Source organism: Pithys albifrons, chromosome 8 (assembly GCF_047495875.1).
Source record: "Pithys albifrons albifrons isolate INPA30051 chromosome 8, PitAlb_v1, whole genome shotgun sequence".
NCBI classification, from domain to species: Eukaryota; Metazoa; Chordata; class Aves; order Passeriformes; family Thamnophilidae; genus Pithys; species Pithys albifrons.
In genome coordinates, this window is record NC_092465.1 from 6,972,997 (window position 1) to 6,988,159 (window position 15,163).

Consider the following 15,163-nt stretch of genomic DNA (forward strand, 5'->3'; position numbering starts at 1 on the left):
GAAGGCAGCTGCGAGCTGGAAATGCTTTGTAACTTCCCCCTGGGTTGCTGTGCATCTTTTTGCTGCTGAAGCACCAGGTAAGATTTGTTTATGCCCTAACGCAGAACCTTCTCAGTTATTATTTTGAAGGGGTTTTTGTGTATTCAAAAAATATGCAAAGTCTGGAGAAGTTCATTATCTGACTCTTAACAGACTAAATTAACGGGATGACATTTTGATGGATTATCTGTAAGAAAGAGAAATCAAGGGTGCTTCTTTAGTTACTTTTGCACAGGTCATTGGATGACCTTAGTTATGAGCTTTAGGTGATTCAAAGGTAGCTTTAGGTCATTCCATTTTTCTGTTTCCTCTTCTGTAAGCCAAGAGTGACAGCACTGTCCGATATCTGCCTGCTGTATAGTTATAAAACAAGACACATTTCTCAGATGTCATATAAAATTGTAAAAAATTTATTTAATCTAACAAAAGATACTGTTTCTGAAAACACAAAAGTTTTAAGTGAGAAACAAAAGTTAACTGCTTGTAAGTTAAGAGGCCAACAGGCTCAGACAGTGAGTCTTGTCTGTGTTCAGAGGCCTGGCACAGGTCCCAGAAACTCAATGGCAACCAAAAGGAGTAGTTACTTTTTATAATGTGTACAATTTAAAAACACCTAAAATTTACCTTTGTAAATATTCAGAGTAATACATTGCTAATCATGTATTTATGAGATTTGGTTCCTCAGTAATGTGTTAAAATGAAAATATCTCCCACATATGAATTGTTGACTTTCTGGTCCAACAGTAAGAACGATATTAGTAAAATAACACCTTTATGTTATGCTTTTATATCTTATTCAATGAGCAAATGTTGAGGGTTTTAGCTGTGAAAACTGTCTGGGCTGTTTGGTTCTGTGCATTCACAGGGAAGGACATTAGATGCTAAATTACAGGATTTTTAATAATTTCATATAGTTTTTAAATGTTTTTGTCTTGCTTATGCCTCTGAATAATGAAATATAATTTACTGCTTTGTGCAAGTGAATTGGAAATCAATTAACAAACTATTTTTTTCAGGGTTCTGGACCATAATACATTCAAGGACAATATGTCTGACAACAAACCAAATAAGAGGAGAAGCAAAAAAGGTACTCTAAACAATGTTTGTGTATAAAGTGCAACATGAGGAATCTGAAGAAGTAAAATACAATATTTTGAAATCTGGATATTTGTCAAAACTAAACAACCATAGCAAAATATTAAAGCAAACCCAGAGTTACTTTCCACCTTTGTAAAGCCCTGAGATTTGCTTTGGTTTTCATATTTTTCAATGCTCTACTTCTGTAGAATTTCTGTTAATATTTGTCTTCTATTTCCCTTCTGAACTAGGAGCTGGAACTGGAATTTTTTCAGATGCTCTTGGTTGTTATAGTCCCATGAAATACTGCACTTACCAAATAAATAGAAATAAGTCAGAGTTATGCATTCAGATTTCAAAAATATTGTAAAAATGAGCCAAATATAATGCTCTTGGGTTTTTTTCCTGATAACTACTCCCTGTACTTCTTTATAATATTATTTTAATGGCCACAAAATAACTGCATTTGCACTGTGTTGCTAGTCATGAATTGTACAGCTTTGATGCAAACACTGAGGTATTGTTGCAGGTTGTGGAAGTGTTGTTGCTACTCAGAATGCAGATAAGATAATGGAAGAAATGCATCAGTCATACAAAGCTCTAGGAAGGAACAGGTAAGTAGTATGAATGTTTAATTTGCAGTTGGGTGTGCACAAAAGGAGAAAAAGCAGGTAGTAGTCTATGAGTAAGAAAATATTTCCTTTGTGCCAGACATTATACACAGCTAGGTATGCTGTGTAGTGTTTATCTCTTCCTCGTGGCAATTCCTGGCCATTACTGGAGGCAGGATATTGCACTGGATGAACAAATTATTTGGTAGAATATGAAAAAAATGGTGTAATACTTCTACATCACCATTTGAATTATTTAAACCAGGCAACTGCATACAGATTGAATATTAACTTTGACTTTATTTTTGTACCTCTTTTCAGCCACATTATTTCTCTTTTTTCCGTATTTTTCATTCTTTAGAAAACAAGTGGCAGGAATCTGAGGCTTGTCAGTACAGCCTCTGTTCTTTCAGGCAGGCCATTGTGTGTTTTCTGATTAATAAAGTCACACCTGGGCCTCAGAATTGTTCTGACACACTTTTCTGATGATTCAGAAAGAATACATATTGGAAGCAATTCAGTTTTGTCAAAAGGGAAGGTGAACAATGTGGTTTTTGATCCCTGCTGTTGCTTGGTTAACATTGTTTGTCATTCATTTATACACAAACTCTGACATTGCAAGCAGCCTCTTCCAGGGAGAGACACAACTTCCCACATAAAGACAGAAAAGATCCTTTGGCATTCTTGGATTTTACAGACTTGTTCACATTACTCTCCAGTCACACAATTGTTTGTGCTGGCTCCTTCCACTTATTTCCACTCTGTATTGTGGTTTTTGTTTTTGCCTCTTAGCCAAGCAGCACCAACATCCACACCATGGCCAGACCAACAAGTGGCATGTTTTCCAAGTAAACATCAGTTGGCATTCCACAGGAGACATCACACTTCCTTACCTTTCTTCCCAAAGAAAGAGAACCTGGAATATGCCTTTGGCTTCCGCTTTCTGCTACGAACCTCAGGCCCAGAACACAACACTCTAAAATCACTCATGGAATCAGATTCTTTGCAGATCATAAAAGAACAAACACAACAAAGTAAGTTCAATTTAAAAGTCGCAAATTCTATATGAAGTTATATGTTGGTTATCATATTAGATGGAAAGCCTTAGAAGTCCTTTTTCTTTAAAATTTCAAGTTGTCTTTATGTCTGTTTGACTTCTTCACATAGACTTCAGCCATGTTGGCCCCCCTCTTTTAATTATATGTGTGTGTGCATTTGCAGAGTGAAGGAGAGAAAGAGAAACAATGAGAAAACTCACCATTCCTGTTAATCTGCATAAGGAAACTGAGCCCCAAATATGTAAATTTAATTTTCTGCACCCACAGTGGGGCCATGATTGCATCTCTATTCCCTCATACTGGCAATATTAATTAGCTACATATTGTGGTTAGCAAACATTTAAAATTGTGATGTGTTTACTTAAATTATTAATGCAAAAATACTTTAAAAGTATAATATTTTATAGTCTTCTATGGAATTGTAAAGTTCAGTATTATAATTAAATTTCTACCTACAACCTTTTCTGCACTGCAGGTTTGTATCATAGTCCTGAGATTACTTGGCAGACAGATCCTTGGTCCCCTGAACAGTTTGGAATTAATTTCTAAATGAGAATTGTAGCATGTTTAACAATATCAAGTTAATATTTGATTTCTTTTGATTTTTAAGGGTTAAGTATAACAATGCTAAAATCTGGGAGCAAAAGATCTGAGGTAAGATGGCATTATGTATAAGTGATCACTGTGTAAAGCCTTAGATGCTTTCAAAACCCTAAAAACAGAAATACAGAAGTAGTGTAGATAGTTTTCTCTGCTTAGTCACAGGTTTTTTTAAAGAATGTGAAGTATTTTTACATTTATTTTATATATATTTGTGTGTCAGCAAATCCTGAGATGTATCTCTACAAATTGCCAGTAAGACATTAGATCAGGGATTTGGGGAGTTAAAAGGCTGAAAGTCCAAAAACATATAAAACCTTTTAAAATAGAAATATATAAGTTCACTTAAAGTATGAACATCTTATATGTTAAACAAATTAGTTTTGCCCCAAAATCCAGCACTTTTTCTTGAGTGGTAATTTAAAACAAAGTTTAACCGTAAAAGAGTCTTGGTATGAAAAGATTGCTGAAATTTATTGTGTTACCAAATAAAAATTCAGCTCTTATGATTAAATATGAAATTTTCTGATAAGTGTAAATAGGATTCCAGACACAAGTTTTGTACTTAGAAACCAGCTCACAATTTGACAGATCTCAGTGATTCAGACCACATGGACCTTAAAAGTTACGAAAGATCAAATATACTTTCTTTATTTAAAAGAGAATTTGGCCTTTATGGATGTTAATTAATAGCCCTTTGTGCAAAAGCCTGGAGTCATTGAATCATCTGTAAACTCATTGTATCCTTCAGTGAGCTCACTGAAGTCACAGCAAAAAAAGTAAAGTATAGGAGTAGGAGCAAGAGATCTGACACAGGATCATAAAAAGGGTTGTGGAAAAAAAACATTTCAAATGAAGGAAATATTTAAGAAAAATAATTTAGCTGACGTCAGTGTGATTCAGTACAGCTTTATTTCATGTCTTGGGCTCTGATGATTCTAAAGGCTCATCACTGGGGACAAACTGAGCATTTGCATTAGTGCCACAAGGGCCTTCAGAACTGCAGATTTCAAACCAACACACATCACTTTTCCTGGCACGTTCAAACCTCCGTTTGCCCTTGGAATGCAAACAAAAATGTCCTGCAGATTGCAAACTGATGTTGAATATAGACATGCAAATGAGTACTCAGAGCAGATGACTGTGTGATTATTTCTATTGCATTCATTTGCATAAAAATATACAGTATATTCAAGTTTATTTTAATTTCCTATAAAATAAAGAATAGAAATACTATTTTCAGAAAATTATTCTCGCTGTTCATCTGGGTAGTCACAACAAAGTCCTCCATTTCTCAGGCTGGTACTCTTTCAAAAATAGATGGAAACTTTCAACTAATGTGATGGGAAGAGAAGGAAGAAGAGAGTAATAATAAAATATTCCCCACCCAATAGACTTCTGTGTTAGTTGCCATATGGAAGTGGCCTTTGGGTTTATCCATTTACCTTCACTGAAACTCCAGTGCAGACTGTGCTGTCTTTCAATGTATCTGAAACTGTCAGTGACTACATTTTACTTCTATCTGTGTTGTAACACATTATTAATGATTTTTTAATGGAAATTACAGTTTCATTTGCCACCAGTGACATACCAGCCTGTAAGAGCAATTCATCTTGCTTCTCCAGAAGATGATGTTGTCAAAGAAAGCAGCACCATCAGAAATATTTTAAGTATTATGGATTCTATTCCTCAGCCTATAAAACCAGGTACTAAATTTTATCATCATCAGTTAGACAGTCTATTAAAAAGGCACAGTGAAAAGTCATCAGACTTGATGGTGGCTACAATTTCTGATCAGTTCACACCTGCAAGAGACCTGTACTACTTCAGCATGAGGAACTGTTATAGGCACCCCAACAACACCAAAGAAGGAATTCAGAGCTGTTTGAAATGGAGGGAAGCTGATGCAGGTGCCCACACTGAAAGGAACGACCAGCTGAAGTTCCAGAGTTCAGTGGTTTGTGAGAACATGGACCTTATGGGCCAAGTCAGACCCTGTGGTGACAGTCACCCCCTCCTGAGCTCAGGTGATGCTCTGGTGAAGGGTGGAGTATTTACAGCTCAGACAGCACTTACAGTGTCGAGCAGCAGCAATGCCTCAAGAGCTGGGGGTAGGCAAACAGGAGCAGAGAGCTGCTGTAGCACTGGCCTGCAAGAAGGAAGTGCTGCAGAGATGGTACTGGATTGCACACCACATGAAGGTGCTGAGAGTGCAAACTTTGTGCTTGACAGTCATGATTTAGATCCTTCCTGTAAAAATGAAATGATAGAGGCCTATCATGCCTTAGAAGATAATTCTGTAGTTGCAGTAATTCTCAGAGTAGAAGTTCAAGATGCCTCTGGAAAACAGATGGAAAATCATGTCTGTCCCTCTGAATGTGAAATGGTAAAAGAAGCAATGTCAGAAGCAACTTCAGAAGACCAAAGTGAGCTTGCACCTGTTGTTCATGTTGCATTCTCTGAACAAGAGCCAGGCAGGGAACCACACGTTGCTGAAAAACCCACCACAAAAAGGAATGGTGTTCATGGCCTGCCTCCTCGTGTTACTGAGAGCTTCAATGTTCTTGCTCACAAAGAAAGTGACAAAAAGAAAAGAAAGATTAATAGAAACAAATATTCATCAAAATCTAAAATGAATAACAAGGTAAAAATACCTGAAGACTTCACTGTTTCTGATGAGATTACCACAAAATACAATGCCAAGAGTCAGATTTTTCCCTCCCTGTCACAAGTGAAATCTGAAACTTCTCTGAAGTGTCAGAAAAAAAACCCTCAAGGAAACAAAGCCCATTTTGCTCAGACTGCTCAGAAACTTAAAAAGCAAAGTTTTTCCTGCAGCTGCAAAAATTCAGTTACATTAAAGAAATGTGTTACTCCACTTTCTCTGCCATGTGCACCGTCTGCTTCAGATTTTGTAGATCTGAAATACAGTGACATGTTCAAGCAAATAAATGCAAACGACCAAGGCCCAGGGATCTATGAAATGTTTGGCACTCCTGTCTATTCCCACATGCGTGAGCTTGAGCAACATCAGAGCAGATTTTACAAAGCTGTTGGCTCTGCTCCCTCAGGGAGAGGCACTGCCAGCACCTGCAGGTGCACCTGCACCAAAGGGAGGGAGAGCAGCCAGATAAGAAACACTCCAAAGAAAGCACATTCCAAGCCAATGAAGACAATACCTGGCACTAAACAAAAGCAGAAGGGTTTGATCACAAAGGATGGAAGTACCAAGCTGAGTGACAGCAATGCAGAGCAAGAGAATGTGGTAACTTCTGATTCAGATTGTCAAACAAATGTGTCAGGGAGCACGACATTGTCTCACAGAGACGCAGATCATCAGCTTGTGTTTTCAGAAGAGCTTTCTCAGTCAACTAAGCAAAATGAAATTTTTTCAGATTCAAACTTACCAACCATTGCAGAAGTAACTTTGGAGCAGACTTTAGACAGCCAGGATGTGTCCAACCACCAGAGAGATGCTCCGTCTAGTGAGAATCTTCTTCAGTTCAGTGATGAAGACCAGGCCTCCTTCAAGTCTCTCAATAAATGGAAAACATCGCCATTTTCAGATAGACTGGAGGGTCAATCCCCTACAGAAAAATTAAATCACAGTTGGGCAAACACATCTCAAAACAGTGGTTTGGCAAGTGAATTACCTCAGTCTTCAGTGATTTGGACAAGAAATGCTAAAAGCCCCAATTTCCAGTCAAGTCAAAACAATTTGTCCTGGGCAGATACTAAGGATGTGACTGATGAGTTGCTTTGTTACCTGACCGAGGAATTGGTAATGCTTGAAGAAAAAGACATCAGCTCTTCAAGAACAAAAACTACAGGTTGTGAAATGCAAAACACACATACTGAAAAAGAAGAAAATGAAATAAGTGGAGATGGAGCAATAGTAAACAGTGCTCTAGAGAAGGTAATTTCTTGTAACTTGCTACCTCCTTTGAGTGATGCTTCACACAGATTTGGATGAAAGACAGGAAATATGTACTTATTAGAGATCAAACCTTTTTTGGGGCCAGCTGCCCACTGATTCTTCAGTGCTCAATACCCATGGTAGAGGCTCTATATCAAGGCACAAAGCAGAAGGTACTAAGGCATCACAGGAGCAGCTGTCAAAGCTTCTATGATGGGTCAAGGGAAACTGAGACGTTGTTGTGAATGAAGACAATAGGCTATTGTAATAAAAGTACATGTATAAAATGTTTGGGGCAAGGCAAATTCTCTTGAGATCTTGACAGCTAAAGAATATGAAAAGACACTGCAAACAGTCCTTGTATATCCAAGGGGACAATTGCCTTGAACCTCTGAGTGCACCCAGATACTTTTATAGGTATAAAATACAAGTATTGGCTTGTCAGACAGACTTAGAGCCGTTTAATTAATGTTTAATCAAACCCCAGAAGGCTCAGATTCTGGCCCCCAAGTCAGTTAAGACCTGTCACATACTAAGATGCTTATCTATCAGTACTGCTTCTTCTCCCCCTTGTGAGCTTTTTGGCTATCTGGATCACAAATTTATAAGGAAATTTATTTCACTACATCCTGATGCCCTGCCTTATGCTTCTGCAGACAGGTGCCAATTATACCTCCATTCTCACTTCAGAGATCCCATGCTAGATGGAGGAATTGTTGCCATCTTTCTGAAGAGGTCTCTTCCTGTGAAGTCACATCCCTTTTATTTCCATCAGGCTTGTGCTACATAAGTTACTTACAGCAAGGTGATAATTCACCCTTCAGCTTAGCAAACTGTGCCTACAAGACCAAAACAAAAAAGAGTAGCATATCCTGCCCTTAGAAGTGTTTCTTCTGTCTGTCTTCCTGCAATGAAAAAGGATGTTGTGTGTAATCTGGCTATGCACTGTTACGTGTATACTTGAAAATATTTACACACCATTATTTAGAACAGCAATTTTATCAATGACCTGGTGTGTGTATAAATATATATAAAATATATTAAAAATATAAAAATACATAAAGCAGAGTCATGCCAGAAAAAAATGCTCCTTATAAGAATTGTAAGGACAATTTGTAGCCTTTCTTCTCCTCTCTACTTTCTCTCCACACTGACCATCATCTTTCAAGCAGAGTTGCAGTAAAGCCTTTTTGGCATCAAATGAGGAAAATTGCCTTCTAAACTTTGATGAATCTACTAAATTACCAGGAAGCAGTTTAACTAAAAGAGATCCCATCATGTGGACAAGAGGAGAAGTCCTTGGAAAGGGAGCCTATGGCACGGTAAGTTAATGTCTGAATATGCTGAGATGAGCTGGTTGTTGCTGAGCTACTTTATCTCATAACTGGCTGTTGTCCTCTTCAACAATGCCTTCAATATTTTGGATTATACAATGAGACATGAAACATGACAAACACAATGGTACTCATTAAAATCAGACAATACTAATTTTTGTCTTGTGTCCTGTTTCAATAAATGCTGGTTTCACTGTAGGTGTACTGCGGTCTGACCAGCCAGGGACAACTGATTGCTGTAAAACAGGTGGTTTTGGATGCATCAGATCAACTCACCACAGAAAAGGAGTATCAGAAGTTCCATGAGGAAGTTGATCTTTTGAAGACATTGAAGCACGTCAATATTGTAACTTACTTAGGAACTTGTCTGGAAGACAACATTTTAAGCATTTTTATGGAGTTTGTTCCTGGTGGCTCCATTTCCAGTGTTATTAATCGCTTTGGCCCGTTGCCAGAAGTCGTCCTTTGCAAATACACCGAGCAAATCCTCCAGGGGGTCGCCTATTTACACGCCAACTCTGTGGTGCACAGAGATATCAAGGGCAACAACGTGATGCTCATGCCCAACGGGACAGTGAAGCTGATTGACTTTGGCTGTGCCAGGCGCCTGGCCTGGACTAGCGCCGGCGGCGCCCGGAGCGAGACGCTGCGCTCCGTGCACGGCACCCCGTACTGGATGGCTCCAGAAGTGATCAGTGAGTCTGGGTACGGGAGAAAATCGGACATCTGGAGCGTTGGCTGCACCGTGTTTGAGATGGCGACGGGAAAGCCGCCCCTGGCGTCCATGGGCAGGATCGCAGCCATGTTCTACATCGGCGCCCACAGGGGGCTGATGCCTTCCCTTCCCGGCGGGTTCTCCAGCGCTGCGGTGGATTTTGTGCACGCCTGCTTAACCAGGTGTGGAGAACAACTGAAAAATGAGAAGGAAATGCAGACAGCTTGGATTGTAGAGACTGGGGGAGGGAGCTTCGGTTATATAATACACATATGTCTCCATTGTATATGCATGGGCCTCTCAGCATTTCAGGAAAGCCTCTAATTAATAGTATATATAAAAAAACTTTACTCTCTATAAAGGTATAAAAAATCCCTCTAAAATTCTCTTTCTGTAGGCTTTATACTCATCATTTACTTTCCCTCTAGTTTTCACGCAGAAACAAGGCACTGTTGAGTTTTAGACGTTTGATAAATCTCTTTGATGTGCTTTAATGATCTGCTACTGTTTGAGTTGGACCTATGTCAGGCAAGTTGTTTTGAGGACACTATTCTGAATGAAAGAGCTTTCACTCTTTTAATTCTTCTGCAGTGGAAAAATCTATTATCACTGCCAGTCCAGGAAATACATGCTTATTTGAAACACGATAGTTATTAAAAACATAAAGTTCTCTATATAAAAATCCCAAACCACTAATTTCACCCATTATAAGAATTATTTTTGTGGTGTTTGTTTTGTTTAAAGTATCAGCTGTGTCCCAGATGTTTAAATGGACTACCAGTTTCAAAAACTCAGTTCCTGACCTCTGTGGGTAGTTTTTATAAAATTAAGAGTGGTCTTTTAAATATCTCTGAGGACAAGATTTGAGCTCTAGAGAGAAACATGTTATTTAGTGGCCATGGCAGTGATCTTGGAGGCAGGAAACCTGATTTCTGATCCCTGAATTAGGATTGTTATGGCATAGTTCTGGTTCCTGTGGGCCCCATAACAGAAAAATTGATGGACTGCATATAGTGACATCATATAGACTTTTATTCAGAGAAAACAGTGTTTAAAAGGGAGAAGAAATTCTTAGGCAAAAGGAAACATACAGTGTTTAACTTTTCAAAAGTTTGGATGCACTTCTGGTGACAAAGTTTTACTGTATGATCTCAGCATGTCCTAAATATACATGACTCCCTTATCCCATATTCCCTGTTACTTTATTATTTGAGGAATTCGTTTATTTTGAGGGGCAGTTGCTCAGGGCCCCACCCAGCCGTTAACAATTCCAGGGATGGGGTATCCATGGCTCTTCTGGGCAACCTTTGGGATTCTTAACATGCATGACATTGACTGGAGAGGACAGAACAGCCTGACTGACAGAGGATCAAACAAATAATTACCACCCTCCTTATATATAATTTTTGTGCACCTGAAACAGCCAAATTAGCAGAATTGTTCAAAGCTCTGCAAGGAATTTAGAGCAATTAAGAATGATTTCTTTAGTAATTAAATATTTCAGTTTTATAATTCATGAAATCAACAGTCTTGTCCCCTGAAGCCTCCCTTCCTTTCTACCAGCTTCATCAAAAAACCTAAAAATGAATAGTGTCTGGAGAAATAATAAAAAGGCTAACTTTGCATTTAGAGTTTACAATTCCATCAGAGGCATGATATTAATTTTATGTTCTGATTTTTGAAACCTTCAATGCAGAGATCAGCATGAACGACCTTCTGCTCTGCAGTTGCTGGACCATCCCTTTGTGAGAGGAAGACAGTGAATTTGTCAAAACTCTTGCCAAGTGAGTACATATTTTCCATATTAAAGATTTTCACTTGTGAAAAGAGACCAGAAGGAACTGGACTTTAAAGTTACAGTGGAGAGAAGTTGTGTACAAAGAGTCTTTTATTAGATCTTTGACTAAATGGGCTCCAGTCTTCAACCACCCTCATGGGAAAAAGGATTTTGTGTTTGAACAGATTTTGTGTTTGTAGGTCAGGCTGTGCCTCTTGTCTCTTGTCCTGTCACTGGTAACAGTGGAGGGTCTGGTTTTGTCTTTCTTACTCTCCTCATTGGATATTGATACGAATTAGAAACTTGAACTAGTTTGGTTCTCAAAACTCTGGAGTGAGCTCTGTAGAATTAGAGGACATGTAACAGCCTCCATGCACTGCAGGATTTGTAACAATTAGCAGAACTAGCTAACTGCTACTAACTGCACAGAATTACACAGAATTTTAAAAGTATTATTAATAAAACAAAGAAACAGAAGCAGGTATTAGTATTTTTCGAATGTCCTCTTTGATAAAGCTGCTTTGTATCAAAATGTTCAGAGCTGAGCTCTCTAGAATTCAAGACACTGACTTCAGTGCCAGCACTAAATGTGAGAATTATTGTTTTACAGAAGAGAAAGAAAGAAGTTCTAGTTGTATATAAAACCAACTTTCCCCAGAGTGCAAAACATTTTACTTAAACAGCTTTCAAGCTTTGTTTTATTCCAGCAGCCTGACTTGAGAGTTGGTCTAAACTTTATAAAAGCAAAGAGAGATCAGTACTTCTAGCAAAATTCTTTATTGATAATTTCTTTAGGTATAATGTCACATAACAATGACAGAACATTATGCCAGTATAAGAGAATTTCTAACATCACAGTAATCTTCAAAGTTCAAGCAGTTAACAGTCCCATTTTGAGGAATACCAGTTGGTGTTCACGCCAGGAATCCAAGGACATGTCACTGTAAAGGATCTTCACCTTTAAGTACCTTGCAGAGTAAAGCTGGGAGCCCTGGCATATGAACTCAAGGGGGACATACATCATTCCATGATGCACTTTAATTCTTCTCAGATTAATGTAGTGTCTCCAACAAAGCTGCAAATAAATGTGGGGTTTTATTTAGCATGAAATGAAACTGAGATGACAGTTTTAAGTGGGGAAGAATGGGAATGCTCTAGAATATATAGCTAATTAATAAAATGTCAGCATTGCAAACCCCCTTCCTTATGCACAGACATACTCAAAACCAATATCCCTTGTTAAGAGTTCTCCAATATTAAGGTTCCTACTTATTTGCAATTTAAGTGTCATGTTTAATCCAGCTAATTACACTCTAAAATCAGTTGGTAACGTAGAGGCTTGTAAAATTTGAACCTGAGTTTTTAATCAAAATGTGAAAGCACATTTTTGCTTTTGCTTAACCAGACTTTGAAAATGAGGTGGCAGTTTAAGGCCAGCACTTGCAACAAAGGTATTTCAGTCTAATCTGCTGGAGATCAGCTGTGCGTGAAGGCCAGCACAGCTAAACCTGGCCTGGGCCACAGCACAGCTAATCCCCATCCTGAGGCCTGGCACGGCTAAAGCCGCCCTGGGGCCCGGCCCAGCTAACCCAGGCTGGGCACGACACAGCTAAAGCCGCCCTGGGGCCCAGCACAGCTAACCCAGGCTGGGCACGACACAGCTAAAGCCGCCCTGGGGCCCAGCACAGCTAACCCAGGCTGGGCACGACACAGCTAAAGCCGCCCTGGGGCCCAGCACAGCTAACCCAGGCTGGGCACGACACAGCTAAAGCCGCCCTGGGGCCCAGCACAGCTAACCCAGGCTGGGCACAACACAGCTAAAGCCGCCCTGGGGCCCAGCACAGCTAACCCAGGCTGGGCACGACACAGCTAAACCCAGCCTGGGGCACGCCCCAGCTAACCCAGGCTGGGCACGACACAGCTAAACCCAGCCTGGGGCATGGCACAGCTGATGGTTTGGGGGGCATTGGGTCACTTGCCTGAGCCAGTCGAGTGGGACATTCTAGAAACGTGCCTAACTCTGTGTATTTCTTGAGATCATAGGTTTCCACATCAAAATCCAGGTGTCCAGTGTAGTCAGGAGAAAGGTTGAACACCTTGCAAACTGTACATCCCCCAAGAAGTGACCCAGTGAGGAGGGCTGTGCTTGCTTAATTCTGGTACTCAAGCAGGGCAAGCCTTACTGGTTTAAAGAGTAGAACTTTCATTTCTGAAAGCTGCAAGAGCCTGTTACAAGGCATGCCAGGCTGCCAAGCACCAGGGGTGACCCCTCTGCTGTGACTCCAGGTCTTCTCAAGATTTGGATTTAAATCTGAGAACCTGAAAATACACAGTTCTTGTATCATTGCTGGGTCCCTCTATTTCTTTCACACAGTAATGTTTGAAGTTCTGAGCCATTGCTCACATCTCAGGAAAAGGGAGGGTCCTTAGGAATGCCAACACACCTATTTTACACTGGTCTTTGAACTACCAACAGCAATAGGATGTAAAAATTTCCATCTAAAAATATATCTGCCTCCCTTTCCAAGGAAGCAGACACTGAGCCCAGAAAACCCAGACTCTTGAGATTATTTTGGTTCAAAATCAGCGCTTTTTCACAAAGCTCAGCAGAAACTGATGCCATTTCTCCATCCCTCCTGTCAAATCTCTGGTTCTTACACATAAGCAAAAAAGAACAAGAGTTTTCTGAGGAAGGGCTTTTAGTCCACTGCCTTTTCTCCTCTGCTTTTCCCATCTAAAAGGGATATAAGCCATGGGACAGCCTCAGAAATCTTACAGGTGTTGTCAAAGCACACAATCTCTGAACTCTGGCAAGAAAACCGCTGTGGCTGAATATACAGAAATCAAGCCCAAGGGAAGTTTTAAGGTTAAAAGTTGTCTTTGGGTTTGTTATATCCACATCAGAAGCCAGAGAAATAGTCATTCCCAGCTGCAGCTGGAGAGAACATTCGTGGCCCTAATTATCCATTTTTCTAAAGGTGTAAGAAGTTAGGCATTTCAGAGAAAGGAGAAATTAATTAGCTGGTTCAGTTTGGCATAACTTCCAAGCCTTTGAAGAGATTTATTTTTAGAACCAATTATGTGAACGTGCATTTACATCCCAACTAAAGAAAGCAAACAATGTTTGTTCAATTCCCTTCCCTGCTAAACAAGGACTGGGAACCCTTGCCCCTAAGGTCGTGGAAGGATGCTTGGTGCACTGTCACCCATTCCCTCACTGCTAAAAAGAAAAATAATAAACCCCTACCAAGCCTGGCCTACAACATACAACTGCAGGGTCCAGGCTGTGGAGCAGCTGGAGATGGCATAATGTTTCTAGAACCTTCTTTTCAGGTACCAAATACCTGATCACCACAAGGTAATGGGAGCAAAGGAAACAAATGAGACATCAGAGTTTCAAGCATTCTGTTATTTAACTGACTTGAGAAAAATGTTTAGCCAATAACTGAAAGGGGATCTTCATGTTTACAAATGAAGGTGGAAAAACTGAACATAGGAAAATGGGATCATTTTTGCACAATAGAGGTGAGGTAGGGAATTTTATTGAAAATACTTTTTTTTTTACAAACTCTTAGAAATAAAGTTTTTTCTAATCTCACACAAACGGTTGTACCTCAAAAATCCAACTAAGCTATTATGAAACATTTATATTTACAGTTAGCCAAGAGTGTACAGAACTGCCATGTTATGCAAATAGCCAAGAACCAGCTCACAGTGAGATACATCACTCCAGCACTCCCACCATCAGAAACAGATCAAGATTCAACATAGAAAAGAATCTCACTATTCTACAAACCTCATATCTCACAAACAGGGAAGATCTTTAATAGTGTTGTAGCAAGGTCTCCACTACAGTGTCATTTTACAAATTACATACTTCTTGTACTCAAATTCAGAACAAAAACTCTGCAATAAGTCATGAACAAAGTAATAGTGTTGACTATGAGCCTTTTATTGCATTTTTTCAGCCATTCCCTGGTGAGGCTGATTCATTCCCAACCCTCAACCAGGCTGCCATTCACACCAGTCACTAAGT

At 39.5% G+C, this 15,163-nt stretch overlaps 2 protein-coding genes across 7 annotated transcripts in view; one reads left to right on the plus strand and one right to left on the minus strand.

The window, feature by feature from the left end:
• Positions 1-2: 2 nt before the first annotated feature.
• MAP3K19 (mitogen-activated protein kinase kinase kinase 19) lies at positions 3-11,113 on the plus strand. The gene is made up of 9 exons (XM_071562337.1): positions 3-77; positions 1,056-1,126; positions 1,646-1,730; positions 2,520-2,761; positions 3,396-3,439; positions 4,953-7,301; positions 8,474-8,623; positions 8,835-9,532; positions 11,047-11,113. The coding sequence occupies exons 2-9, from the start codon at positions 1,087-1,089 to the stop codon at positions 11,111-11,113; spliced, it is 3,675 nt and encodes a 1,224-aa protein (XP_071418438.1). The 5' UTR covers positions 3-77; positions 1,056-1,086.
• A 3,945-nt stretch (positions 11,114-15,058) lies between these two features.
• The window catches only part of CCNT2 (cyclin T2), a 22,689-nt gene continuing 22,584 nt past the window's right edge, over positions 15,059-15,163 (minus strand). For all 6 annotated transcript variants that reach the window (XM_071562864.1, XM_071562858.1, XM_071562861.1 and 3 more), the window contains one exon: positions 15,059-15,163. This exon is cut by the window's right edge and continues 3,996 nt beyond it. The gene's annotated coding sequence lies outside the window, so the exon portion shown is untranslated.

Coding starts and splice junctions, on each gene's coding strand:
- MAP3K19 (XM_071562337.1), top strand. CDS start 1,087: ATGTCTGACAACAAACCAAATAAGAGGAGAAGCAAAAAAG. Junction 1,731..2,519: donor AAAGCTCTAGGAAGGAACAG/GTAAGTAGTATG, acceptor TTTGCCTCTTAG/CCAAGCAGCACCAACATCCA. Junction 7,302..8,473: donor TAAACAGTGCTCTAGAGAAG/GTAATTTCTTGT, acceptor TCTTTCAAGCAG/AGTTGCAGTAAAGCCTTTTT.